This window comes from Cnephaeus nilssonii, assembly GCF_951640355.1.
Source record: "Cnephaeus nilssonii genome assembly, chromosome: 17".
Classification (NCBI taxonomy): Eukaryota; Metazoa; Chordata; class Mammalia; order Chiroptera; family Vespertilionidae; genus Cnephaeus; species Cnephaeus nilssonii.
The window spans coordinates 1565143-1591316 of record NC_137088.1 but is presented as its reverse complement, the minus strand read 5'-3'; the positions used below and the strand labels follow the sequence as shown (position 1 = coordinate 1591316).

General features: G+C 57.7%; 2 protein-coding genes across 4 annotated transcripts in view; both read left to right on the top strand.

Annotated features, from left to right (window-relative positions):
* The window catches only part of USP4 (ubiquitin specific peptidase 4), a 29251-nt gene extending 9892 nt beyond the window's left edge, over window positions 1-19359 (top strand). Inside the window, exons 7-22 of one of the 2 annotated variants that reach the window (XM_079794388.1) lie at window positions 2303-2443; window positions 3182-3299; window positions 3559-3732; window positions 5961-6119; window positions 7191-7415; window positions 8311-8394; window positions 9269-9363; window positions 11554-11745; window positions 12556-12644; window positions 13225-13452; window positions 15037-15107; window positions 15285-15403; window positions 16037-16186; window positions 17013-17116; window positions 18716-18804; window positions 19054-19359. In XM_079794388.1, the coding sequence (XP_079650514.1) occupies window positions 2303-2443; window positions 3182-3299; window positions 3559-3732; window positions 5961-6119; window positions 7191-7415; window positions 8311-8394; window positions 9269-9363; window positions 11554-11745; window positions 12556-12644; window positions 13225-13452; window positions 15037-15107; window positions 15285-15403; window positions 16037-16186; window positions 17013-17116; window positions 18716-18804; window positions 19054-19215 (2200 nt within the window). In that variant the 3' untranslated portion in view covers window positions 19216-19359. The remainder of the gene's footprint in view (window positions 1-2302; window positions 2444-3181; window positions 3300-3558; window positions 3733-5960; window positions 6120-7190; window positions 7416-8310; window positions 8395-9268; window positions 9364-11553; window positions 11746-12555; window positions 12645-13224; window positions 13453-15036; window positions 15108-15284; window positions 15404-16036; window positions 16187-17012; window positions 17117-18715; window positions 18805-19053) is intronic. The other variant, XM_079794389.1, reaches the window with a different exon arrangement.
* LOC307113101 (uncharacterized protein C3orf62) lies at window positions 19292-23625 on the top strand. Of its 2 annotated transcripts, none has more exons than XM_079794390.1 (4): window positions 19292-19390; window positions 20207-20503; window positions 22008-22099; window positions 23149-23625. In XM_079794390.1, the coding sequence occupies exons 2-4, from the start codon at window positions 20211-20213 to the stop codon at window positions 23412-23414; spliced, it is 651 nt and encodes a 216-aa protein (XP_079650516.1). In that variant the 5' UTR covers window positions 19292-19390; window positions 20207-20210; the 3' UTR covers window positions 23415-23625. The 2 variants fall into 2 exon arrangements, with proteins under 2 accessions (XP_079650516.1, XP_079650517.1); XM_079794391.1 differs by having other exon boundaries at window positions 19380-19387.
* The last annotated feature ends 2549 nt before the right edge of the window (window positions 23626-26174 follow it).

Genomic DNA, 26174 nt, shown 5'->3' with positions numbered 1-26174 from the left:
TCACTTTCTGCACACGGGTCTTGCTTTTGATTTGTTTTTCAAGGGTGTAGTTTTAAAAGAACTTTGTATCATGTACATTTTTGAGCAAATCAAACAGTATCCTTATGTATATTCATCACTGGGTTTTTTTCCAACTGAATTTACTTTGAAAATTACTGACAGTATTTTCTAGAACATTTTAATCAAATGTCAAATAAAATTTTGCGTTTTTTCTTTCTTTCATTTCAACCAGAATATTGACAGGTCTTGGATATGTGTAATTGGCTTATAAGGATTTTTGCCCTTTGACGTTCAAGGGAATAGCCCTGGCCAGTGTAGCTCAGTGGGTTGGATTCCGGTCATCCCACGTACCGGAAGCCCACGGGTTCGATTCCTGACCAGGACATGCACCTAGGTTGTAGGTTTGATCCCCGGTCAGAGTGTGTATGGGAGCCAACCAATCAATGTAACTCTCCCACATTGATGTTTCTCTCTTTTTCTCTCTCTGTCTCTGTGTCTCTCCCTTCTTCCATCTCTAAAATAAATTAAAAACAAACAAAATTAAAGGGAATAACCAGTAAATAATTACTAGAAAGGGGAGTGTTAGACCACACACTGTGAGGCCGTGTATGTCAGAATTTGCACTCAGCTCTCCTGTGGTACCTGTTTCCACCCTGAGGTAATGGAGGCTGCCCCATCAGACCAGCCCTGGGTGGGGACTTCCTGCTGGCATAGGAGCCGGGTGCCTGCATCCCGGGGACAAACCTGAAACGTGTGCCTGGGCACCTGTGTGGTGGCAGAGAGTGCCCGTGGCTCTGCTGGGTCTCCCTTCACGAGTGGGCTTGAGTTCTTGGACTCCTTTGCAGCACGAGGATAAGGCTGTGAGCACAGCTGGTGGTTTTCAGGTTGGAGAAGGTGGGGAGTGAGAGGCTGGGCGCCCCCTCCCTCTCCCTCGCTGTGACTTCAGAGTGTGGAGCAGAACTCCGTTCCCTTTAGGCCCCCAGGTGGCTTCCTGACCTCTGCCCACCGCTGCCAGGGCCCAGGCAGGACCACTCCTTAGCTCTGCTGCCACATTTTGCTTCCTTCTCACAGGAACCCTGGCTGGCACCAGGTCCCATGAGTTGGGCAGCATGCTGTGACTGGGTGCTCTCAGTTTCTGTACTCTAAAAATAACCCCAATCTGGAAGGAGAGCCATCATTGTACACTTTGACACAGTGCAGAATGGCTCCCTTTCCTTCTGCATATTTTTATGTGGGTTTTAGTAGAAAATTGATAAAATGGGTATCTATTGACTATTTGGGGCAATTCTTGAATTAACCTGGAAGTGGGAATAAATCTCAAATAAGATGCTGTGAAAAATATTGAAATACTAGAGGCCCGTTGCACAAAGATTCGTGCAAGAATAGGCCTTCCTTCCCCTGGCTTCGCTCCCGGCCGCCCAGGAGCCTGCAAGTCCTCGCTCCTGGCCAGAGCACCGCTCCTGTAGCTCCCTCCCCACGCCCCGCCCCTCCCTCCCCCCATAGCAGGTGTACTGCCTGGCTGCTCCATGCCTGCATATGCAAACTAACCCTCCATCTTTGGCGGGTTAATTTGCATACTCACTCCTGATTGGCTGTGGGTGCAGCGGAGGAACGGTCAATTTACATGCTTGTCTATTATTAGGTAAGATGAGTTTGAAATAGGCTCCTCACATTTGGTGAATTTGCAGAAAACAAAGCATTCCCCCTTGCATAGTGAAAGCAAATTGCCATTTCTGTTCTGGTGTACTTAGGGCCAGCTGTTTAGTTTGGGATGAGTATTTCTGGGGTAATTCATGTCTGTGCTATTTTTTCATATCTTTCACTAACTCTTAAAATTCAGGGAAGCTCATGATTTATAAATCAAACTGAACCCTGAAGATCAAACTTGTGGTTTATCCTACTGAAAGATTCAGTATATGACCAGGTGGTTGAATGACCAATTAATTTCTTGAAAATAGGCTTTTTGCAATTTAAATAATTGAATATGGAGAACATTCATTTATTTAAATACGTTTTTATTGATTTTAGAGAGAGGAAGGGAGAGAGAGAAATATCAAATGATGGGAGAGAATTATTGATGAGCTGCCTCCTCACGCCCCCTACTGGAGATCCAGCCTGAAACCCGGGCAGGTGCCCTGACGGAGAATCTCGAACTGTGATCTGGTTCATGGATTGATGCTCAGCCGCTGAGCCACAGCAGCGGGCAAGAGGACATTTATTTCTTGAGAAGAGACCTAAGGCATTAAATAGGGCTTGCTTTTTGCTAAAAGTCAGTAGCATTGTTTCTGCTTCTCTTTCCCAGATCAAGCACTGCGCCTAGCAGAAATTTCACTACCTCTCCAAAATCATCAGCGAGTCCCTATTCCTCTGTGTCTGCCTCTCCCATTGCAAATGGTGATAGCACTAACACCTCTGGGATGCACAGCTCCGGTGTCAGCAGGGGGTAAGAGCAGGCCCTTTCACTCGGCTCCCCCCTGAGTCCTCTCTGAGCTCTTTCGCTGCCGCACTAAGCTAGGGGACTAGGGCTCCTACTGGGACCTGCTGCGTGTGGCTTCTTGCCCCACTTCATGCTCACATGGAGGGTGCCGCCTCGCACTGGCTTACGTTGCTTGTTCTCCCACCCGCTGGCGTCGCACAGCCTGTCACGGGGGTCACGGGGTCACTGGGAAAGGAAGGGCTGGCCTGTGGCAGAGGAGCTCTGAGGGGTCTCGCTGTGGGAGAGCCCTGCCTTTCCCCTCGGGTGGCTGCGATCCTTTCTCTACGCGATTCAGGAGCCTCGGCCACACAGCACACATGGGGCGGGCTCGCTCTCAGGCGCAGGCAAGACTGAGTGGGGCCTGGAGGTGGTGGCAGCTGCGAGCTCTTGATCGTGGTGGCCACGGTGTTCTTTCCTGAAGTCACCGGCAGTTGGCCTTCGGGAGGAATACAGAATTAGCCTTTGCCACAGCCTGAAAGGGGAGAATGCAAATAGCATTTCTCCTCCTCAGGGTGTGCTGACCACCTGCCAGCCTGTCACACCAATGGCAGGGTGGGATGGGGGCTGGGGCTGCAGAGGGAGGAGAGAGAGCTTGTATCGTGGGGTTATTAGCGGACAGCTCGAGGCCCTGCGCAGCCCTGAGAGGCACCCGAGGGCGTGTGTGTGGCGCTCGCTTTCATTGGTGACGTGGGTTGTGTTTTCCAGTGGCTCTGGCTTCTCTGCTTCGTATAATTGTCAGGAGCCCCCATCGCCTCACGTACAGCCCGGGCTCTGTGGACTCGGAAACCTGGGGAACACCTGCTTCATGAACTCTGCTTTGCAGGTAAAGGGGGCGCGTCCGTCTGTGACATTGAGTGGACTTGGGTAGGAGTGGCCTGAGACCATCCCCTGGGAGGTTAGCTGCAAGGTGCCCACCAGCGTGGCCTTCTGGGAGGCTGTGCCTCCTGGGTGAGCCTTCCAGGGAACGTGCTGAGGACTCCCTGTGGCTGGCGTTGGCCCTGGTTGGCCCTTTAGAACGGGGTTTGCCTGTATCTGTGAGGGCTCTCCAGCAGGGTGTCCGCTCCGACCCCGTTCTCTTTCAGTGCTTGAGCAATACTGCGCCCCTGACGGACTACTTCCTCCAAGATGAGTATGAGGCCGAGATCAACAGAGACAACCCTCTGGGGATGAAGGGCGAAATCGCAGAGGCCTACGCCGAGCTCATTAAGCAGATGTGGTCTGGAAGGGACGCTCACGTGGCGCCTCGCATGTTCAAGGTCGGTTGATGTATATACTCCCCACCCCCATGTGGGGGGAGACTAGTCTCATGTTGTGATGAGGCCTTCTTTTGCTTGCATTTTGAGATTAAGATGGAATCTGAGCCTGGCCAGTGTGAGCCAGTGGTTAAGTGTTGACCTAAGAACCAGGAGGTCACGGTTCGATCCCCAGTCAGAGCATACGCCTGGGTTGCGGGATCTGGGGTGTGTAGGACAGCTGATTTATGATTCTCTCTCATCATTGATGTTTCTGTCTCTCTCTCCCTCTCCCTTCCTCACTGAAATCAATAGAAATATATTTTAAAAAGATGCAGTCTGAGACTAGAAACATCACATGATCAGACCCTTCTTTCCTGTTGGTCAGCCATTTAGCTCACTTACATTAAGTGGCCTCAGCCCTGTCGCTGGGCTGGGGGTACTTGAGAAGCCATTTAGAAGCTGGTTGCTCAGAATGCTGTATTCTGTGGTACCAACCTTTAAATGGTCAGCAGCGTAAGCCGGACCACAAAAATTCAAGTTCAGTCCCAGTATCATCTGCAGGCTGCTCCCAGTTCTCTGAGCCTGGAACCTATACCCACAGTGCTTTGAGTTGAGCCTCCTGAGTTAGGAATTGGGTTGGCATTATTGGAAGGTGATGTGAGAGGCAGTGAAAGACGATTGGGGAGGCCTGGCCATTGTGGCTCAGTGTGTCGATTACCACTCAGGGCACATACCCAGACTGCGGGCTCGATCCCGTGTGGGGCGTGCAGGAGGCAGCGGATTGATTATCCTCTCGCATCGATGTCCCCCCCCCCCCTTCTTCTCTCTCTCTTCCTTTCCTCTGAAATCAATAAAAATATCTTTAAAAAAAAGAAGATTGATGAGGAGATGGGTGCTTGGAGTAACTTGGTCTTCCCATCGCCTGAATGTGTTTCCTGCTGAGGGGGGTGCCTTGCCTCCATCTTGTGAAATCTGAGAAATGCTCTTTGCCTGCACAGCTGGGCTTCCAGGAACCTTCCTGAAGCACCTGGTAAAGATGGGCAGATTTTATTCCGGGAGGAAAAATGAATAGCACCTTAGTTCACTGAGAACGTTACAATCTCAGATGGTTCATTGAAATTGAAAACTAATTCTTTTCATCCCCACGGTCATATTAATTCCTGGGAAATGTAATTAAGTTACTTTCACATAGTAAGTCATAGAGAGACTAGAATTGGGTAACAGCACATTGGGCTGATGCTCATGTAAACAGACGATTGACAGGCAGTATTCAGAGAGATTGGGGAGCGCGGCGATTCCTCGATGATGGACATCTCTCTGCGCTGTCGGCATGGGAGCCACGAGGCACTTGACATGTGGTGAGGGTGAACGAGGCACTGGATGTGTTACCGTGGTTAATTTTAATTAATTAAGTCTAAGTGCACATGTGGTGAGGCCCTGCTGGTAGCACAGGGAGAGCAGTGGCTCTCCAGCTTTAGGCTCGTCAGAATCTCGCTCCTGCAGGGCTGGGCGGGCCTGGGCTGGCATCGCCAGCACGCTGCCCGGTGAGGCTGGCGTCGCTGGAGGGAGCACACTGAGGATCGCCGGCTGGGTCAGCGCACGGCACGCGGTGCTCAGTTAGGGGGCAGGCGGTGTGCGTTCTCCGGCTCCTACGGGACTGAGCCGGAGAGGTTGGAGCGGCATTCACGTCAGTGCTGAGGGGGGGCTGCTCAGGGTGCCACCTTTGCTCGCCGTTAGGGCGGTGGCCAGGTGCCAGAGTCCTTGTCCCCCCGGCTTTCTGACCAAGCCCTCTCTCTGGTGAGAACTGCCATCCCCTTTCGGCCCTTGAGGAATTAATTGGGCTATTCAGTCAGATGTCCCTTACCGTCCCAGCTCCCTGCAAAGCTTTCTGTTCTCGTTCTCTCTCTCTCTCTGCTTTTTATAATCCTCACCCCAGGATATTTTCCCATTGATTTTAGAGAGTGTGGAAGGGAGGGAGGTGGGAGAAAAAAGAGACATCCATGTGCGAGAGACATATCAATCAGTTGCCTCCTGTACATGCCCAGGCCAGGACTGGGTCTGCATCCCAGGTACATGCCTTTGACCGGGAATCGAACCCAGAACCTTCGGTCCTCGGGTGGACGCTCTAACCACCAAGCCAACCCGGCCAGGGCTGCCAAGCGACTTTGTGTGACAGTTTCCGGTCTGACTCCCCGCTGATGAGAAGGCTCGTGTGTCTTATGCCCTCTGATGCCCTTGCTTCGTTGTAGACCCAGGTGGGCCGCTTCGCCCCTCAGTTTTCTGGCTACCAGCAGCAGGACTCCCAGGAGCTGCTCGCCTTCCTGCTGGACGGGCTGCACGAAGACCTGAACCGCGTGAAGAAGAAGCCCTACCTGGAGCTGCAGGACGCCAATGGGCGGCCAGACGCGGTGCGTCGTGGAGACTGAACACAGTCTTCCGGAACGTTCCTGCTAGTGCGAGCTGCAGGGGCAGGCCTTTGTCCTGTGGAGTGTTGGTGCCAGGCCCTGGTGGTCTGTTGTCGTTGGTGATGTGGCTGTGGCTGCTGGTAGAGAATGCGTTCCAGGTCAGAGAGCGGAGAGGGTTAACGCAGGTCGCTCCTGCGGCTCCCTCGTGGCGTCTTCAGATCGAAGTCAGTGTGATGGCATTTCATTGGTGACGCAGAGACGGGGCACGCTGAGACTGTAAAGTGCCTGTGGTGTGGGCTCCTGAGATTGTGACTGCTCTCGTTAGAATCCATCTGTGATCATCAGAATGGTTTTTATGATATTACTGGGGCACTTACACTCTTACCTTGCTTTTCTGATCCGTGAAAAGGGACTTGGTGTGCATTAGTAAGTTACCCTGCCACATGGAAGGGCCAGTATGAATACTTGGACGTAGATTTACCTCTTGGAGGAAAGGCCCCTAGAAGCTCACCCCTCCCCGAAGGACTTGGAGCGGGAAGCCCTGTGCACAGGCAGTGCGCGCCCCGTCAGGCCTGTGCGCCCACAGTGCTCTCGGGGCACATGGCTCCCATCAGAGGACAGGCAGAGGCCTGGCTTCCTTAGCTGCTCTGGCAGCACTAAGCGTGTGACGGCGGGGAGCCGGCATGTGCTGTGGGCGGGGCCCGCTGAGCAGTGCTCGCTCTGGCTGACCTGGACGGGTTCTTGGCTGCACAAACTGCCTCATGGTCCGTCTCCGCTTTTTTTTTTAAAATCTTCACCTGAGGATACGTTTTTCATTGATTCTAGAAAGGAGGTGGGGGAGGGAACACATTGATGTGAGAGGGAAACATCTACTGGTTGCCTCTTGCATGCACCCCAATGAGGGATCAAACCTGCACCCTGGGTATGACCGGGAGGCAAATCCTCAACCGTCCGGTGCCTGGGAGGACACGCGGCCGGGCTCCGCCTCGGGTTTCGCTGTGAGTCATTGTGGACGCGGGGCCCAGGACTGAGGGTGTTGTCGGCGCCTCACTCATCCTTCCTCTCGTCTTCCAGGTGGTTGCGAAGGAGGCCTGGGAGAACCACCGGCTGCGGAACGACTCTGTGATCGTGGACACCTTCCACGGCCTCTTCAAATCCACTTTGGTTTGCCCAGAGTGTGCCAAGGTTTCTGTGACCTTTGACCCGTTTTGTTATCTAACTCTCCCACTGCCCTTGAAGAAAGATCGCGTTATGGAGGTCTTCCTGGTTCCCGCCGACCCTCGCTGCAGGCCCGCGCAGGTGAGAGCGTGGCCCCCTCCTGGCACCTCCGTTTGGAGTGCTTTCCAGACCCAGAGTGTGCCTCTCCCGTGTCCCTCAGCAGAAGCTCCTCAGCTGCTTGGAAAGCCCGTGGCCTCCGGCAGGCCTCCGTGTAACCCGGCACTCAGGCTTCTCTGCTGCCTTTCCCAGGCTGCACTCGCCAGCTGCAGGGGCCTGGCTCAGCTGCCAGGTGGTCCTTGAATCGGAATGTTTGGGCCTCGGAAGCAGGGCCCTTTCTTGGTCCGGTTCCCCCTCAGCAGCCAGGAGCTCGGCCGGAACGCACGGCCAGATGGCTCACTGCGTGCCTGCACTGCGGTCTCCAGGTGCTCGTGTCTTCACCCCTAAGGAAGGATGCATGAGGGCTGGTTGGCAGGTGTATAATTTTAATAGTTCTTCAAAGTATACATAGTTAAGAATAAAATAAAGCCGTGTTGCCCTGGCTGGTTTGGCTCAGTGGATAGAGCATTGGCCTGCAGACTGAAGGGTCCTGGGTTCAATTCTGGTCAAGAGCACATGCCCAGGTTGCAGGTTCGATCCCCAGTGTGGGGCGTGCAGGAGGCAGCCAGTCAGTGATTCTCTCTCATCATTGATGTTTCTATCTCTCGCCCCGCCCCCTGAAATCAATAAGAAATTTATTAACAATGAATAAATAAATAAAGCCGTGCTCCGAGGGCCCAGCGCCTGTGCTGTCTGGACAGGGAGGCGGGCGCTGGGGCAGAAGCCCCGCCTGTTGGCTCTGCTGGCCGCCTGGCTGGCCCTGACCTCACTGTAGACTTCCTGCCCTCCCCAATGCGTGCTCTTCCCGCTCCTCTCCCACCCTTTGGGGAGCGCCCTTGCCTCTTCCTCACCCCCCCCCCCCCCCATCTCGCCTTTGCAGTACCGCGTGACTGTGCCGCTGATGGGCGCCGTGTCGGACCTGTGTGAGGCGCTCTCCAGGCTGTCCGGCGTTGCTGCAGAAAACGTAAGGCAGGGCGGGCAGTGCCCTCAGCTGGTGCGGGCACTTCAGTCCTTTGGAGTTTGTGTTCAGCCTGGTAGCCCCTTTGGGGGTGGTTCTTATTGGCTAGCACGGGTGTGATTGCATCTGGATGCTCAGGACCCTGGCCCTGCTGACTGCACACTGCTGCTGAGCCATCCCTCCCAGACCCGCCTGGGGACACCAGCTTTCCTCCACTGGGGTCGCACTAGCCACGGTCCGAGGCCAGGAGGAGGGCTCCGCTCTCACCTCTGCCCCCCCTTCCTGTGCCTCCCTTATGATAAGAGGAGGCAGAAGTCCTTCCTGCCCGAACGCTGTGTGTCTGTGGGACATGGGGATGTTCTGAACAAAAATCTGTTTAGAACCACTGCCCGAGCTGGGCTTCTGCTGAACCTGGCCTGGTGTGGAGGTGGGCAGAGTGACGCGCCCCTGGCATGCGGGCCCGGCTCCCGGATGCTCCCAGCCCCGGGCAGTGCCCTTGCTCCTCCCACTCCCCTTGCACCGCTGCTGGCTCCAGGCAGTTGTGCTTGGGGTTTGGTCCGTTTTGCCCTGTGCTGAGGGTGGCTTGGACACTTCCGGCCCCAAGAACATGCCAGAGACTTCTGGGTGACTGCCAGTCTCCATCAGCACGCACTCGCCGCCCCTGCCTCTGTAGGGCCGAGCCCAGGGCGGACCGCGGCCAGACGTGGCCAGCATGCCTTCAGCTGGTGCAGCCATGCCGCCTCCGCTCGGGCTCAGCCCCTGAGCTCAGGGTCGCTCACGGTGCGCTCTCTGCACGCACATTTCTTTCCTTTGTCCCTCGGTTTGAAGCAGGTGAGCTCTTAATCCCTCCGGTAATCTCTCTGCTCCTGTTGATCCTTAGATGGTGGTCACAGATGTGTATAATCACCGGTTCCACAAAATCTTCCAAATGGACGAAGGGCTAAACCACATCATGCCTCGGGATGACATTTTTGTGTGAGTACCGGCGGGGTCTGCTGCGGGGCCAGGACACAGCGAGAGGTGTCCCTTCTCAGTGTCCCCAGAGCCGCATCCTGGCCGTCGGGGCCCGTGTGGCTCTGCCCTCACCCCTGGGTGCCAGAGGTGGGTGTCAGGGAACTGCGGGCACCATCCGTGCTGACCACCTCCGGGCCTTCAGAGCCGGACATTCCAGATCGTTCTCAGCGTGAACACAGCCTTGTGCCAGGAGTTGCTTCCTGATAAGGCCTTTTCTATTCAGTGGTCCTACAGGCGGGGCTGCTGTGAGAGGAGCCGGGGGAAGACAGGACGTCCAGTCCCGGGAGGGTCTCATCCTTCCTCCAGGCCACAGGCCTGGCCCCTGGGCTGGTGCCGTGGCGAGGGACAGGTCGATGCTGTGAGCTCCGAGACTGAGTTTCCGCATTCCTGTGGGGACAGCACACTCCGACCCCAGCTGGTCCCCTGGCCCTCCCAGCTCCTGCTTCAGGGTTGCCCTGCTAGCAGTTCTGTGCCCGTCCCTCGCCCGGGGGGCGGGGCTAGAGTGTAAGCTGGCCTGCGCCCCCAGCCTCCTGCCTGCTGTCTCCTTACTTCCTCTCGCTCGCTCGCTAACTTGCCTTTGGTGGAGAGGGTTTTTAGGGTTTTGTTGGTTTTGTTTTTGAGTGCGGAGTGCACTACACGAAAGAGGCCATTCCTTCCCTGTATGTTTGCCCTATGACTCCTCGGTCACTCTAAAACGAATGGTTCTCGACCACGCCCACGACCCTAGCTCTGTTCCCACTGGTCCAGGCAGCCCCCTCCTCAGCCATCTTCCCTCACCTTGCAAATGGAGGGCCCGAGGCTCATCCTGGGCCGCAGCCTAGGGCATGTCCATCTCGGACCCCAACTCCTTCCTGGAAACCAAGGCTTGTACATAGCTGAGCGAGAACTGGGGGTTGCCCCGGGAGGAGGTTGGCAGACCACCATCAGCGAGGGGCTTTCACAGGCCTGAGGGCCGCCCACCAGGAAAGCCAGTTGTCTTCAAGGTGCATGGGAAACAGTCCCATGGAGACACCAGAGTAGCACCTGGCACTCTGAGCATGTGGTGGTGCTGCTGAGCGGCTGCCTGCTCGGCTGGCACTGTGAGGCGGGTGGTGTGTGGCCACTGAGTAAACAGACGTGGACGTGAGGGGCGTGGCCTGGTCACAGCAGCCAGAAACTGGCAGGAGGGACGTGGAGTCGGGCCCAGCCTCACTCCAAGGCCTGGTTCGTGACCTTGATGCTAGACCACCAGGGCCTTACCCTAGAGTAGCGGTCTAGCGGTCGCCAACCGGGGGTCCGCGGACCACTGGGGGTCCATGAGGTCCGAAAGGTTGGCGCCCGCTGCCCTAGAGCACAGCTCGGACATTTTTGTGAGATTAAAAAACACTCCTGCATTTACTGTAGTCAGAACTGCTGGCCAGGCACCTGGGGAGGGGTGTGTGTGTGGTTTTGTGTTTATAGTTTTCAAAAATTGAATCAGTAAGTTTGTGTCTCCCCCTATAGGAAGAGGGAAAGACTACAGTCGGTTGCCAGCAATTTTGGTAACATCTGTTCCAGGATAAAACATCTAAATCTCCTCAGTCCCATGTATTCACTAAGTAAGACACATTTTTCAAAATCATTGATTTGTATTTACCAGTTTCTTTGGTTATCACTGATTTTTTTAAAAACTTAGATAATGACTCCTTTACTTCAGTGTTTTTGAACAAAGATGACAAGCAATTCGTTTTATAAATTTGCTTCTTCATTTGAAATACAGGGTGTTTGGCTAATATTCTAGGTGTACATCTTGTATAATATTTTGTTTTATTAAAGGACAGGCACTGAGAATGCTTTTGTAAAAGGTGAATTTCTTGGTGGCAAACGATGAGTGGTGGCCGGGCCCCTGTGTGTCTGGAGTGATGGGCCGGATGGCGGCTGGCGGCTGTGCCGGTCCCGTTGAAGGACCACCGGCTGTGGTTGGGGAAGGAGGATCCCTGAGCCCGAGTCCGGGCTGCGTAGTGACCCTCCTTGGGACCAGCCTCTGGAACTGTCTGGAACGTGGATTCTCTGCCCTTCATGCTAAAGTGTGCTGTCCAGTCACCATAGTCGTGGCCACCATGCAAGCTGCGGCTCAGATCTCTGTCGCTCGTGGGGACCTGCTCCTGACGGCTCCTCTTATGTGATTGACAGGTACGAGGTCTGCAGCGCCTGCGAGGATGGCTCGGAATGCGTCACGCTCCCGGTCTACTTCAGGGAGAGGAAGTCCCGGCCGTCGAGCCCTTCCCCCGGGGCGGTGCTGTACGGGCAGCCGCTGCTGGTGTCTGTCCCCAAGCACACGCTGACCCTCGAGTCTTTGTACCGGGCTGTGTGTGAGCGGATCAGGTTGGTCCAGACGACGGCCCGCTTGTTCCTGAGATGAGCGCAGACGCAGTCATGGCGCTCCCTGCCTGCCCGCTTCCGTGAGGAACGGCGTGCCAGCCCCTGGGAGGGCCGGGCAGGTGCCGTGGGGGTGGGGCACCTCTTCAGCACCAGGACTCGGGGCACCTACGCCCCCTCCCGTCCCTGGAGGCACGTCTGTCACAGCTGTCAGTCACCTGCGTTAGGGAGTCAGTGCTTTGGTTGCATTTTGTATTTGAACAACATTTTTGAAGAATTCCACTACCATTCTGAAGCGGCTATTAATGCCTCTGGGAGAGGCTTTTGACAGTGATGATGCCCCGTGACACGGAAGGCTTGAAACGCCTTCCTGGAGTCTCCGTGACGTGGTAGCTGACACCTTGTCTCTTGGGTTCCTCTCAATTTCTTTCTTTTTTTTTTTTAAAATATATTTTATTGATTTTTTACAGAGAGGAAGGGAGAGGGATAGAGAGTTAGAAACATCGATGAGAGAGAAACATCCATCAGCTGCCTCCTGCACACCCCCTACTGGGGATGTGCCCGCAACCAAGTTACATGCCCTTGACCGGAATCGAACCCGGGACCCTTCAGTCCTCGGGCCAACGCTCTATCCACTGAGCGACACCGGTCAGGGCTCCTCTCAATTTCTTGAAGTGCTGAGCCATCACGTGATTTCAAAGCCTTTTATTTAAATTGCCTTGTGGGTAACTATATACATTATGAACTACCTGTAGGTGAGGAGTGGGGAAAATACATAAATGTTACAGCTGACAGTTTTTTCTTTCATTTTTTAAGCCGCTACATAAAGCAGCCGTTGCCCGAGGAGGCGGGCAGCTCGCCCCTGGAGCCCGGGGCCTGCAATGGCTCCAGAGGCAGCTGTGAAGGTGAGGGCTCGCCACGCTGTGGAGCTGGGGCTGACCAGCCGCTCCGGGCCTCCCTGTTCCAGAGGTGTACCCCGGGAGAGGGGGGCTCTGGGCAGCGGGGGCTCTGCCTGAGAGCAGACCCAGGAGGCCATGCTGCCTGCCTGCTCGCCGTCTAACTGGCACCTCGAGGAATCTTCCTAGGCAGGTGGGCCTGGCTTCCGCTCAGGCAGACAAGCCGAGCGGGGCTGTGTGACTGCCCAAGGTCATGAGCCAGAGTTAGGGTTTAACTCTGATCCGTTGGGATCAGAGTGGGTGCTTCTTGCCCGGCTGGTGTGGCTCGGTTGGAGCATCACCCAGTTGCCAAGAAGTTGCTGGTTGGGTTCTGGGTCAGGGCACATGCCCAGGTTGTGGGCTGGATCCCCAGTAGGGGGTGTGCAGGAGGCAGCTGGTTGCTGCTTCTCTCTCTCCCTCTCCTGCTCTCTCTAAAAATCAATAAAAAGATTTTTTTAAAAACCTGGAAGGAAACACGACGGGTAGACACTCAATAACGTTTTAACGTGGACGGTGGCACGTGTTACGGGCGCCTTTCCTTTGTGCGCAGGAGAAGACGAGGAGGAGATGGAGCACCTGGAGGAAGGCAGAGAGCAGCTCTCGGAGCCCGAGGGCAGCTGGGAGGATGAGCTGGGAGGTGACCGGGGGGAGACCACCCAGAGGAAGCGCCCGGGCCGGCCCTGCCCCAAAAGGCTTTTCACCTTCAGCCTCGTGAACTCCTACGGGACGGCCGACATAAACTCACTCGCAACGGACGGGAAGCTACTGAAACTCAACTGTAAGCTGTCTGCCTCCCGGACGGGCTCTCTGGGGACCGGGTCCGTGTGAAAGGACTTGCTCTCGGTACTTCCTGCTTTGGGCGCCATGGCCTCCGTGTGTCTCCGGGAACAGACATTTGTGTCCCTCTTCTCTAGAAGCTCCCCAAAGGCTGTTTAAGAGACACGGAGGCCTGGTAGGTAGGTCAGTGGGTCCCAGTGTGCCAGGGTTGTGGGTTCGATCCCCAGTCAGGGCTCGTACAAAGAATCAACCAATGAATGCATAAGTAAGTAGAACAACAAATCAACGTTTCTCTCTCACTCCCTCTCTGCTTCCTGTCTCTCGAAAATCAATCAGTTGTGAATAGAGAGACACTGTGCAAGACGCACACGTTCACACACACACCCCCTCCTGGTCAGTCTCTTCTCTTCCGACCTCGATGGTTCAGGGAGCGAGCCTCCCGCCATCCCACCTTCCCGCCTGTACTCCTGGTCTCCCTCCTGGGTGGCAGTCTTCTCCCAGACTCGGCTCCCTGAGGCCAAGAATGCGTTTCTCTTTTGTTCCTTAAGGGTGCTCCTGAATGGGACCCAGCTAGAGGGTGGTCATGGGTTTTGTAGGCTTTCGGTCCTATAGGGCCTGCCCTCCGGACGGAACAAGGCGTCCACCCGGGTGTGCGTCGTGTGTGACAAGCACGGGGCCAGTGAGGATGCTGCACAGGCAGGAGCGCAGCTGCAGAGCACCTGTCCTCAGCCTCCTTCCCTGGAGGAGAGATGAACTGATGTCCTTCCGCTAGCTGGCTGTTTTCTTTGCTATACTTCTTCTTTTTTTATACTTCATTGATTTTTTACAGAGAGGAAGGGAGAGGGCTAGAGAGCTAGAAACATCGATGAGAGAGAAGCATCGACCAGCTGCCTCCTGCACACCCCCCACCGGGGATGTGCCCGCAACCAATGTACATGCCCTTGACAGGAATCGAACCTGGGACCTTTCAGTCCGCAGACCTACGCTCTATCCACTGAGCCAAACCAGTTTCGGCTGCTATATATACTTCTTTAAAAATTTTAAATAACAGTTTTATTGAGATCTTTTTGAGCTCGCTCTCTCTGCAGCTCCCTCTTCTCTGGGCAGCTTTCTCCTTTTAGAAATTGTCTTGCAATTTCTAGCAGTTTTCTGGAACTCCAGTCTGACTCCTCAACGCAGTCTTCCCTCCCCCACTCCACCCCCACGCGGGGGCCTGGAAAATGCCTCCAGGCAGTGAGCGGGCCACGTGCAGCTCCTTGTGTGTTTCCCGTCTCGGAGGGCGGTCTGAAACAGTTGCGTGAATCTTACTTTGTCAGGTTTTCTTGCGGGTTAAGGCGGGAGGGCGGATCCAGCCACTGTCTCTCGTCCTTTCACAAGTCTCTGTGGGTGGCAGCTTGGAGCTTGTCTGCTCTGAGGAAATCTTGGCCGAAGGACGTGGGGCCCGGGGTGCGGCTGGCTGGCTGGAGGCAGAGCATCGCTCGTGGCTGGTGGTAGGCGGCCGTGCCGGCGGAGCCTGAGTGTGACGCTGAGGAGCTGCTCCTGGGGCTGGCCCTTCACTGACGGGTGACGCTTCGGTCCTCCACAGCTCGGTCCACCCTGGCCATCGACTGGGACACCGAGACCCGGAGCCTGTATTACGACGAGCAGGAGTCGGAGGTAGGCCAGGGCCCGGGCGGCGGTGCGGGTTCTGCTCTGGCTGGGCATCGGGGCCGGTCAGCTCCACAGCAGCTTCTGTTTCGGGCTGAGTGACGGCACCAGAGAGGCGCGTGACAGCCTGTGCCCCGCAGCTGCCGGAAGGCCTCGTCTCCCCGGGAACTCGCTCTGTTCCCACAGGCCTTCGAGAAGCACGTGAGCATGCTGCAGCCCCAGAAGAAGAAGAAGACCGCCATGGCCCTGCGGGACTGCATCGAGCTCTTCACCACCATGGAGACGCTCGGGGAGCACGACCCCTGGTAGGACCCCCCACCCCGGGCCTCTGACACCCCGGGCCTCTGACACCCCGGGCCTCTGACACCCCCCCGGGCCTCTGACACCCCCCCGGGCCTCTGACACCCCCCCGGGCCTCTGACACCCCCCCGGGCCTCTGACACCCCGGGCCTCTGACACCCCCCCGGGCCTCTGACACCCCCCCGGGCCTCTGACACCCCCCCGGGCCTCTGACACCCCGGGCCTCTGACACCCCCCCGGGCCTCTGACACCCCCCCGGGCCTCTGACACCCCCCCGGGCCTCTGACACCCCCCCGGGCCTCTGACACCCCCCCGGGCCTCTGACACCCCCCGGGCCTCTGACACCCCGGGGCCTCTGACACCCCCCCGGGCCTCTGACACCCCGGGGCCTCTGACACCCCGGGGCCAGCGGGTACACGCATCCCCTCGTGTGTGCACGTCACTCTCAGGTCGCCGCCCCCACAACACCGATCTTTCCCTGTGGGTTGTGTTCTGCAGACTGAGAACGCCCTCCCCGCTGGGGAAGGTGACAGAGCCGCTGCCGCAGGGATGTGGGCTGCGCGGTGCCTCCAGGCGGCGTGTCCCGGTGGCGCTCGCTCCCTGCCTCCCTCCAATGGCGGTTTCTCTTTTCCCTTCAGGTACTGTCCCAACTGTAAGAGGCATCAACAGGCCACGAAGAAGTTTGACCTGTGGTCCTTGCCCAAGATCCTGGTGGTGCACCTCAAACGCTTCTCCTACAGCCGGTACTGGAGGGACAAGCTCGACACAGTCGTGGAATTCCCGGTCAGGTGGGTCCTGGGCTGCAGGGTCCCTGGGACATTACCCAGGAGGAAAGCTGGGCACCGAGGGGCGAGGGTTTGCCACCACAGACTTGGCTGCAGGGGGTGCGTTGCTGGGCTCTGGGAGGTGACCCTTCAGCTATTGCACCTCCCCCTCGTCCCACAGGTGGGAAAGGAGTCTGCGGGGCAAAGGGGGTCATTCGGGCGGCGGGGGGTCACAGCCCACCACGCTCCTGTCCCAGGCTGGGGAGGGGACTGGCTGTCTCCTCAGGTCCTCCGGTCCCAGATCCAGAGTGTGACTGACACAGGAGCGTCAGTCAACAAGATGGGTTTCCACCACAAAGGGCAGTTTTAACATGCTTTGGGGGGGGTAGATACATGTACTTGCCCACACATAGGCGTGTCAATGGAGGAACTTGGGTGGTGGGTATTAAATATTTGTTGGAAAACTCTTAATTTTTCTGTATTCTTGAAATTTTCAAAATAAAATATGGGAATAAAAGCTTCATGGGCCTGGTTGGTGCAGCGTAAACTCTGACGGCACCACACGTGGTTGAGAGGAACCGTCACCTCTGCCCGGTTCCTGCAGCCTGGGCGGTGCGAGGGCCTTCCTCCCGTTTGGTCTGGGCTCGGGGTTCCCAGGAGGCTTTTCTTTTGCAGCCTGAGCAGGTCAGCGGTCAGAAGAGGACCAGGCCTGGCCTGTGCGTGTCCATCCCTCTGCAGCGGGTGTTGGAGCGCCTCCCTCTGGCCTAGTCTGCTGCATAAAGGGGTTGCTGGGTCACCTGACTGCTCTACGTTTAATGTAGTTACGGCCGTTTTTGTGTTTTGTGCTTAGAGGTCTGAACATGTCCGAGTTTGTCTGTGACCCGTCAGCAAGGCCTTATGTGTATGACCTCATTGCCGTGTCCAATCATTATGGAGCCATGGGGGTTGGCCACTGTAAGTACCCGCATCCGTTCCCTGACACCGCCCGTGCCCTCTGCCCGCCGGCTCTGCAGCCCCTTCCGCTGCCAGGCGTGGCCTTGAAGCACTTGCGTCCGCAGCGCCATGGGCCTCGGGCCTTCCCATTCGGCTGCCCCTTCGTTTGTAAAACTTCTTTTGATTTTCAGATTCTTTTAAAAAATATTTTTATTGATTTCAGAGAGGAAGGGAGAGGGAGAGAGAGAAACATCAATGATAAGATAGAATTATTGATCGGCTGCCTCCTGCACACCCCGCACTGGGGATTGAGCCCGCATCCTGAGCTTGTGCCCTGACTGGAATCGAACCGTGACCTCCTGGTTCATAGGTCAGTGCTCAACCGTTGAGCCACTGTGGCTGGGCTGGTTTTCATATTCTTTAATCCAATAATCCCATCTCTGGGAATTTGTCCTAAGGAAATGGTATTGGGAAAGCTTTATGCACAAAGATATTCATTTATAATAATAAAAACATAATATGCTAATTAGACCAGACGTCCTTCCGGACAAAGCCGGGGCCGCGAGGGAAGCCGGTGCTGGCAGCAGGGGAAGGTCTCTAGGGTATTTATAACCATGAGCGATCAGTGGCAGCATGGTGATCAGGAGCTGGTGCGGCTGTCCATCTATTTGGTGGAAGAGCTCACGGCCATTGCACAACGCAGGTGCGGGGGGTGCAGTGAAAGTGAAAGCTCACAGAACGGCATCATCGTAGGAGGCAGGGGCACAGCTATGAGACCGAAAGCAAGGAAGCCGATGGGGCCGGGAAGCCTCGGAGGACACACCAAATGGGAACTTACTTTTCCTCCTCGCTCTGCTGTTTTCCAAAATGTCTATGGTGCGTGGGTTTGCCTTTTTAACGAAGAGAGCTTGTCCATCTTCTTACCTGTTTCTGGAAAGTGTTGGTAATGGTGAGGTGAGGGGCTGTGTTCCTCTCCCCTCCTTTACTGCCTGCCACCACAGCCAGTGTGAGGACCCTGAGATGACGCCCTGGGAGGCGTCAGTTCCGTCCAGCACTGTCATTTCTGGGAGCCCGGGTGGAGCAGGAGTTGGCATTGCTGTTGGCATTGCTGTTGTAAACACACCCTGCTTAGAAATAGTACAAAATCAAGACAGGAAGTGCTGGCTGTGGGGGCTGCTGGGTCCCTGTGAGGAGCTGTTACCAACCACGGGCTCTGGACTCACAGCTGTCGAGAAGATAGACGGAAGTCTGTCCACATCCGAGCTCTGCCAACCACCCAGGTGCCCAGTGTCCCTCCCGGGTCTGCCCTCCGGCTTCAGAGGCAGTGGGGCAGCAGTAGACATCCTGAACATGGACGGGGGCTCGCCATTTTTTAAGCTGTTTCCCAAAATCAGTTTAAAGTGTTGGTTCCTGACAGCTCCATTTTATTCTCCTCAAGCCCTTTTGAGGTTTTTAAAACGGGATGAGTTATTTTTGGCTGTTAAGACACAAGCTGTAAATTACTTCTAGTGTCACGGTCTGTATTTTTCATTTTTTTGGAGTCTGGTTTGGTGCAAGCCTGATCAGCTGACCAGATCAGCTCTCTGGTGGCAGCTAGCGTGTTTCCTTTTGGCTTGGCAGACACTGCGTACGCGAAAAACAAACTGAACGGGAAATGGTATTACTTTGACGACAGCAATGTGTCCCTGGCCTCGGAGGATCAGATAGTGGTGAGTGAGCCCCGACAGCGGCTTCCTCCTCTGTGATTTTCACATTCTTTAATCAACAACCCCATCTCTGGGAATCTATCCTAAGGAAGTGACATTGGGGAAAGCTTTGTGCACAGAGATATTCATGTATTTATGACAAAAATCCGTGACAGCATGGCGGATCCCTGAGTGCGATCGGAACAGCGAGACCGAAACTGGGCAGAATAGGTGGTTTTCCACCAATAATGGGCTTCTCCCCTCGTGTTTCAGACAAAAGCAGCTTACGTGCTGTTCTACCAACGCCGGGATGACGAGTTTCATACGCCGCCTTCCCTCGCTGGCTTCCCTGGCTCCTCCGATGGAGGGATGCAACCCAGCAGCTCCCAGCAGGGCCTCGGGGAGGAGGCGGCCTGCAGCATGGACACCAACTGACCTGCCCCCACCGTGTAACCCCGGGGACACCTTTGACCCCCCTGAAGACTACTAGTGTTTGGTCTAAAAACCAGATGAGGAAATTCCCTTCTTTTATGAGCAGAAGAAAAAAAAAAGCCCTTTTGTTCAGAAGGGTTATGTCAAGAGGCTGAATTATTTTCCTTTTAAATCGGTGGTGAGAGATTCTACAGAACCCGTGGAGCTGGGGGGGGGGGGGGGGGGGGCACAATGCGGTGTGGATGGATCCCAGGGCGCAGCGCACCGCTGTCCTGGAGCGGCGGCGGCTGCAGCTGCCATCACTGCGCGCCCCAGGCATCTGCCCCAGCAAACGCTCCCCCTCGGCCGGGTTTGTGTTCTTGGCGTTTCCCCACCCAAGCGAAGGGTGTGGGGTCTCCTGCCCTCCGTCTGCAGGGGAGCCTAGCAGTGCTGTCCTGTGGCCGCACCCCTCCTCCCTGCACCCCCCCCCCCCCCCCCCCCGCACTGACTGTCACTCAAGTCAGCACCTGCCCATCCGCCCGGCCTCTGCTCGGTCAGGTCCGAGAGCCGACCTGGGAGTGCGTCGGGGTTGGAGGGAGCCCCCGATCTCGCTAAGAAGTGGGGCCCCTGCCCCCTGCCGAGGCCCCCTCCACACTCCCATCCCCCAACCGCGGCCTCGAGGCCCGAGTCGGGCGGCTTCGCCCCCCGTTTTCCCTCCGGGTGGGACGGGACACTGTCCGGGCCTTGTCTGACCTTTAACCTGCGCCGTGGCGGTTGGGGCACGTGCGACCCTCCGCGCTGACCGTCCGCGCTGACGGTTGGGGGCGGCGGCGGCTGCACTGGGGTGAGGGGCTCCCAGGGCCGCGGGGCGCGGTGGGCGGCGGGCCGGGGGGCGGACCCACGTGGGGAGGGAAGGGGGGGCCCCGGGCGGGGGTCCCCGGGCTGCGGGCGGATGGCCCCTCGGCGGCCCGGCCCGGCCCCGCCCCCGCTCACCCGGAGCTCGCGGGCCTTCCAGGAAGATGTCGGAGAAGCTGCGCAGGTGCCGCAAGGAGCTGGCGGCGGCCATCGACCGGGCCTTCGAGGGCGTCCGGCTCTCCCAGGCGCACGGGCTGCTGTGCCGGCCGCCCCCGCCCGCCGGCCCCTGCGCGCCCTTCGCCCCCGAGAACGAGGGCCCGGCCCCCGGCAGCGCCCAGCCGGCCCCGAGCGCCCCCAGGAGGCCCCTGGCCAGCAGGGAGAACGTGCTGGGCCGCCCGGCCGACCGGCCGCCCTGGAGCCCGGAGCCCGGGGAGAGCGGGCGGAGAGACGGCCTCAGGTGACGCACCCCTCCCGGTGCCGTGGCCCCCCCATACCCCCGCCCCAGTGAGGGGCCGGGCCTCCCCCCCCCGCCGCCCCTGGGCGCTCCCCGCCTTCTTCCCAGCCGGCCCAGAAACTGTGTGAATATGTGTGTGTGAGTGTGAGCGTGTGTGTGAGTGAATGTGTGTGTGTGAGTGTGTGTGAGTGAATGTGTGTATGTGTGTGTGAGCATGTGTGTGTGTGTGAGCATGTGTGTGTATGTGTGTGAATGAGTGAACGTGTGTGAGTGTGAGCATGTGTGTGAGTGAATGTATGTGTGTGAGCGTATGTGTGTGAGTGTGAGCGTGTGAGTGAATGTGTGTGAGTGAGTGTGAGAGTATGTGTATGTGTGAGTGTGAGCATGTGTGAGTGTGAGCGTGTGTGTGTGAATGAGTGTGAGCGTGTGAGTGAATGTGTGTATGTGTGAGTGAATGTGAGTGTATGTGTCAGTGTGAGCGTGTGTGTGTGAATGTGTGAGTGAATGAGTGTGTGAATGTGTGTGTGAGTGAATGAGTGTGTGAATGTGTGTGTGAGTGAATGCGTGTGTGTGAGTGAATGTGTGTGTGTGGGGGGTGGTGGTGAGGGGTGATGGGAGGCAATCGGCACAAACCAGAGGAGGAGTGAGTATTAAAGATCCTGGTTTTCCAAGTCACATTATTTTGTCTTTCTTTTTTCCCCTTTAAATAAACTTTGTATTGTTGATAGTATTACAGATATCTCCCCTTCCCCTCTCCCCCTATTCTCCCAGCCCCTACCCACCCCCCACATTTTTTTATGCCACCGGAACATCTTAATTCTGGCGTCCTTCGCCCACCTTGGGGACGGTGAATGGCTGGCCTCGCCCTTACTCTGCTCCCCGCCCCACCCAGAGCCTTCTTGACTCCCAGGGGGCGGGTCTCCAGGACCTTCTCTTCCCCCGGAGCGTCCCACTGCCGCCCCGGCACCGAGCTGGACGCTGCCCTCCTGGCTGCCATGTGGGCGGAGGTGAAGGAGCCGCTGAACTGGCTCCGCTCTTCAAGTCGTCATCCTGGTCTCAGAGACACGGGTGCATCGTCGGTGACGCTGTAGTCGGCCCCACTGGAGTCATTTCCCGTTGTCCTCTAATCACAGCCTAAATGACTATAATAAACAGTTGCCAGTACATTTTGTGTCTTAAACATTACCTAACACCCCGTCAATATTTTATTGAAAGAGGGCCCAGCCGGCGTGGCTCAGAGGTTGAGCATCAACCTGTGAACCAGGAGGTCACGATTCGATTCCCAGTCGGGGCACAGGCCTGGGTTGTGGGCTTGATCCCCAGTTTGGGGCACGCAGAAGGCAGCTGATGAATGATTCCCATCACTGATGTTTCTCACTCCTCCCTCCCCTGAAATCAATAAAAATACTTTTTTTAAAAAAGGACATAAAAAAAAAACTAAAAAAAAATACATTTTTCTTGAAAGAGGCTCTAATTCCCCACCTTTTCCTTTCACCCGGGGCTGCAGGAAAGACATGGAGAAAGAGCTGAAGGTTGACTCAAATCTGCCCCTCGGCAGTTCTAGCCAAGAGGTCACCAAGGATCTGCTGGACATCATCGGTGAGTACCGGGCGCTCCGCCTCGCCTCGCCTCGAGGAGAGGCCTCCGCGGGGTCAGGAAAGACCACTCATTTCTCCTCCGTGCACTCGGCGCATTGGCCTTGCTCCTGGTGGCGCTGAAGGCCTGGGGCCATTTCAGAAACGCCACAGCGCAGCCCGGGGGCACGGCCTCGGAACTTGTGGTTGAGCTGAGCTCTGCAGGAAACAGGACGTAGGCACAGGTGGGGGAGTCCAGCTGTGGTGGGAACACGATGAAAAGAAATCTTAGCCCGGCTGGTGTGGCTCAGTGGGTTGAGTATTGACCCAGGAACCAGGAGGTCACTGGCTCCATTCCCAGTCAGGGCACAGGTCTGGGTTGCGGGCTCGGTCCCCAGTAGGGGGCGTGCAGGAGGCAGCCGATCAGTGATGTTTCTCTCATCATTGATGTTTCTCTCTCCCTCTCCCTCTCACTTCCTCTCCCTCTAAAAAATCAATAAAAACATTAACTTAAAAAGAAAGTAAATCCCAAAGCTCCGCTCTAATTCCACCACCAGGAGGTATTGGCAGCGTGCTGTGCGTCTGGGCAGACACGTGTCTGCACGTCTGCATTCTGCGGGGGGCTATGTGAGCCCTGTTTCAGTGACTCCCCGCACAGTAGGACCACGGCACCCCCTTCAGGGTGTGAAGCCCTGGGCTGTTGGCTCCGCAGGGCGGGCAGGGCGATGCCTTAGGGCACCGGGTCCTCTGGTCGCCCAGGAGGTGAGCTGAAGGCCTTGCAGCGTCATCTTACCCCACGCTCCTCACATGGAGCCTTGTCATGCCTGAGACCCGGGACACACATGTGCACCCCTGTATTCTCCCGCCCACACCCTCCTTGGGGGCTGCGGACAGCTGGGCACAGTAAGAGCCAGAAAGGGGGGTGCTGAGCCCCCCTTAAGGTTTGGGCCGGGCTCTGGCAGCGGCCTGTCCCCGCGGACAAACCCCGAAGCGCAGCAGCTCCCCCCCCCCCCCAGCCGTCCCCGGCCTGCCCTCGGAGCCCTGCCCCGCGCCTGACGGGACCCTCCTTCCCAGACAACACGAGCATCCGCACCATCGAGGAGCTGGCCGGGAAGCTGGAGTTTGAGACCGAGCTGAACCGCGTGTGTGACCCCTGCGGGGACTCGCCCTTCACAGAGGAGGCCTGGGCGCTGCTCATGGACGAGAGCCCGCGGAAGGCGGTGGAGGCCGACCCCCGCAGCCTGCGGCGGGCCTTCGACGACCACAGCGTGGTCCAGACCGTGCTGGACCTGGAGGAGGACTACAACCTGATGGGCCCTTTCAAGTACCACATGGAGTGAGGGCGCCGCCACTTCCTCGGAGGGCTGGCCGAATCTGAACCCCCAACTTCCGGTTGTCCCCTTTGGAGCCGGGAGCCAGTGCTCTTTGCTTTGCTTTGTTTTGTTGTTTCCCTGTTGCGTTGAAGTGTTTCTGACTGTTCCTCGTTTTCACTCGCACCTGTTTCTTTGGTTGATGTCAATACACCCAGTGCTCGGGCAGCTGTGGGCTGTGCCTCTGCTGTGTCTCTTGGTGTTCTTTCCCATGAGCCCCTGCGGCCACAGCCAGTGAGCTGGGTGGACCCTGGCCCAGGCCCTCCACTCCTACTACTTCCTCTCCCTGCGCCCCCCCCCCCCCCCCCCCACACACACAGGCCGCCTGCTCCCTGCCCGCCCAGGCCCTCCTCACCTCCAGACCAGCCTTCCCTCGGCCCGGCCCCGCTCAGAGGTTGTGTCAAAGGGGCTGGGAGCATCCCTGGTCCCTCCTGGCAGGGCCTTCTCATGGGTCCCCGCCGAGGGGGGGCGGGGGGAGGTGCGCACAGGTGCCTCCCACCCGCCTTCATGCCTGACCTCACCCAGGCCCCTCCAGGCCTGGGGACCCTGAGGCCTCGGTGGGGAATGGCCCTGTTTGGGCAAGGTGGGCAGGGAGGGAGGGAGGCCAGGACACTGCCCCGAGGGCAGCACAGCCCCAGAGCTTAGCAGGGCGCCCCCCCCCCCCCCCCCCCGAGAGAAAGGGCCTCTTCAGAAATGATTTAGGCATTCCTTCAGGAAACCTGGTGACCGCCGGCCAGGTCTGAGCCTCTCAGAAACTGGCAGGTAAGTGCCTCCTGGGCTCGTGGGGGTGGATTCGGGGAGGAGGAGGCCCAGGGGCACCACCCCGCACCCGCCCAGGACATTTAGAGGCTACTGACCTCACCCCTGCTTAGGTCTGGCGACTCCTCCGGGCTCGGGGCTCGCAGGTGGAGACCAGGCACCCGCTCCTTACGGGATTGGACCGAGGGTGGCACCTGCCTGCACCCTGAGACCAGCCCTGGGCTCCCCTGGGGCACCGCCCCTCTGCCCTGCAGTGAGCTCCCCGCCTGTGGGGTTGGGGCCAGTTTCCTCTCACGGCCTCCCTCAGTGCATCCCGAGGGGTGAGTGCTGTGGACGCGCAGAGGAGGGGCCCGCCGCCCGCAGCAGCCCCGCCCGAGGGCGCTGGGCCTGGAGACGCGCCAGGACAGAGCAGGCGAAGGAGAAGCGGCTCCAGGAGACTCAGCGCCGCTGGGACCCTGCTGGGTCCTGTGGGGTCGCCCCACCGACGGGTGACGGGAAGGCGCCCTGACCAGAAGTCACCTCCACGCGGGGTCCCAGCCGGGGAGACGCTGTGCGGGACCCTGGCCAGGACTCGCCGTCGCGGTCGTGGGGAGAGCGGCCACGGGCACCCTGCAGTGGCCGGCCCGGAGCAGGAGGAGGAAACGGGGACCCAGACACGGCGGGTGGTCCCGTTGACACATCTGCCCTGAGAAGAGAAGCTCACTCAGGGAGGCGGGGAAGGGTGGGCGCAAACTCACTGTTTTTACAGCTTCCCTGCACACCTACTTGCTCTAACATTGACAGTCTTAATTTTTTTAATGCAGTTGATCCCAAGTTTGTGAAAACGTATGAGCACGTGTGCAGAAAATTGTCACGGAGGGGACACGGAGGGGACATGGAGGGGACACGGGACACGGGTGGGACATGGGGGGGACATGGAGGGGACACAGAGGGGTTTAGTTTTCTTCTTTCCCCGTGTTTTCTGATTTATTTGCCACGGACGTGTCACTTCTGTAGAAGGAATTATAAGGTTTTAAAACCCTCATCTCTGCAGCCAGCGTGGACCCCCCTCACCGGGCCCTGCCCAGAGCTGCCCTTCCCCGTGCCCAGCGCCGGGCAGAGGCCAGGCCTCCTCGCAGTCCCCTCCCTGCGGGCGGGTCACAGCTGCTGCTCAGCTCAGCTCAGGCCGGGCTGGCAGAGGGCGGCGGCGGGAACGCAGGGCCCTGACCCCGGAGACCAAGAGGGGTTTTCTGCCTGGGCGGAGGCGGCTGCCCGGGGACAAGGGCGGAGCGTGGGGCAGGTTGGGGTGGGCAGAGGGGCTCCCTGGCGGCGCACACAGGTGCTCCTCTGCTTGGTTTGTGCTGTGGTTTGGTTTGGTTTTGTTTGGAAAGCTGGCAGTTTGCATGGCCACCTATGAAACCCCTTTCCTGGGAACTAACTGCTCCTTCCACCAGCCCTCCATCCCTGACCGCAGCCAGGAGCAACCTGGCCTCAGTGACGCAGGCGGTGGGTGGTTTTTGTTTTTGTTTTTAAAGGTGTCTATTGAGGGAGGGAGAGAGAGACGGAGAGGGAGAGGGAGGGGGAGGTCAATGATGAGAATCATCGATGGGCTGCCTCCTGCATGCTTCCCACTGGGGCTGGAGCCCGCAACCTGGGCCTGTGCCCTGCCCTGACAGGAACTGAACCCTGACCTCCTGGTTCATATGTGGGCACTGAGCCACTCCAGCCGGCAGCACCCCTGTTCGTGTGGGAATTCCCATTCCCCGCAGACAGCTGTTCCGGGAAGCGGGCGAGCCGCCCCTCGGGCCGCAACCTGGTCATCCCCCCCGCCACCTGCCCCCTGGGCACCGGCTCCCTGCAGCGGCAGGTGCTCCCTGCAGGGGGGGTCTCGGGGGCTCCCTGGAGGGGACAGGAGCTGGAACATTGATTGTCATACAACTCCCTCCCCAGGCGGCAGAGGGAGGAACAGACTGAGGAACGCAGGGTTGGTCT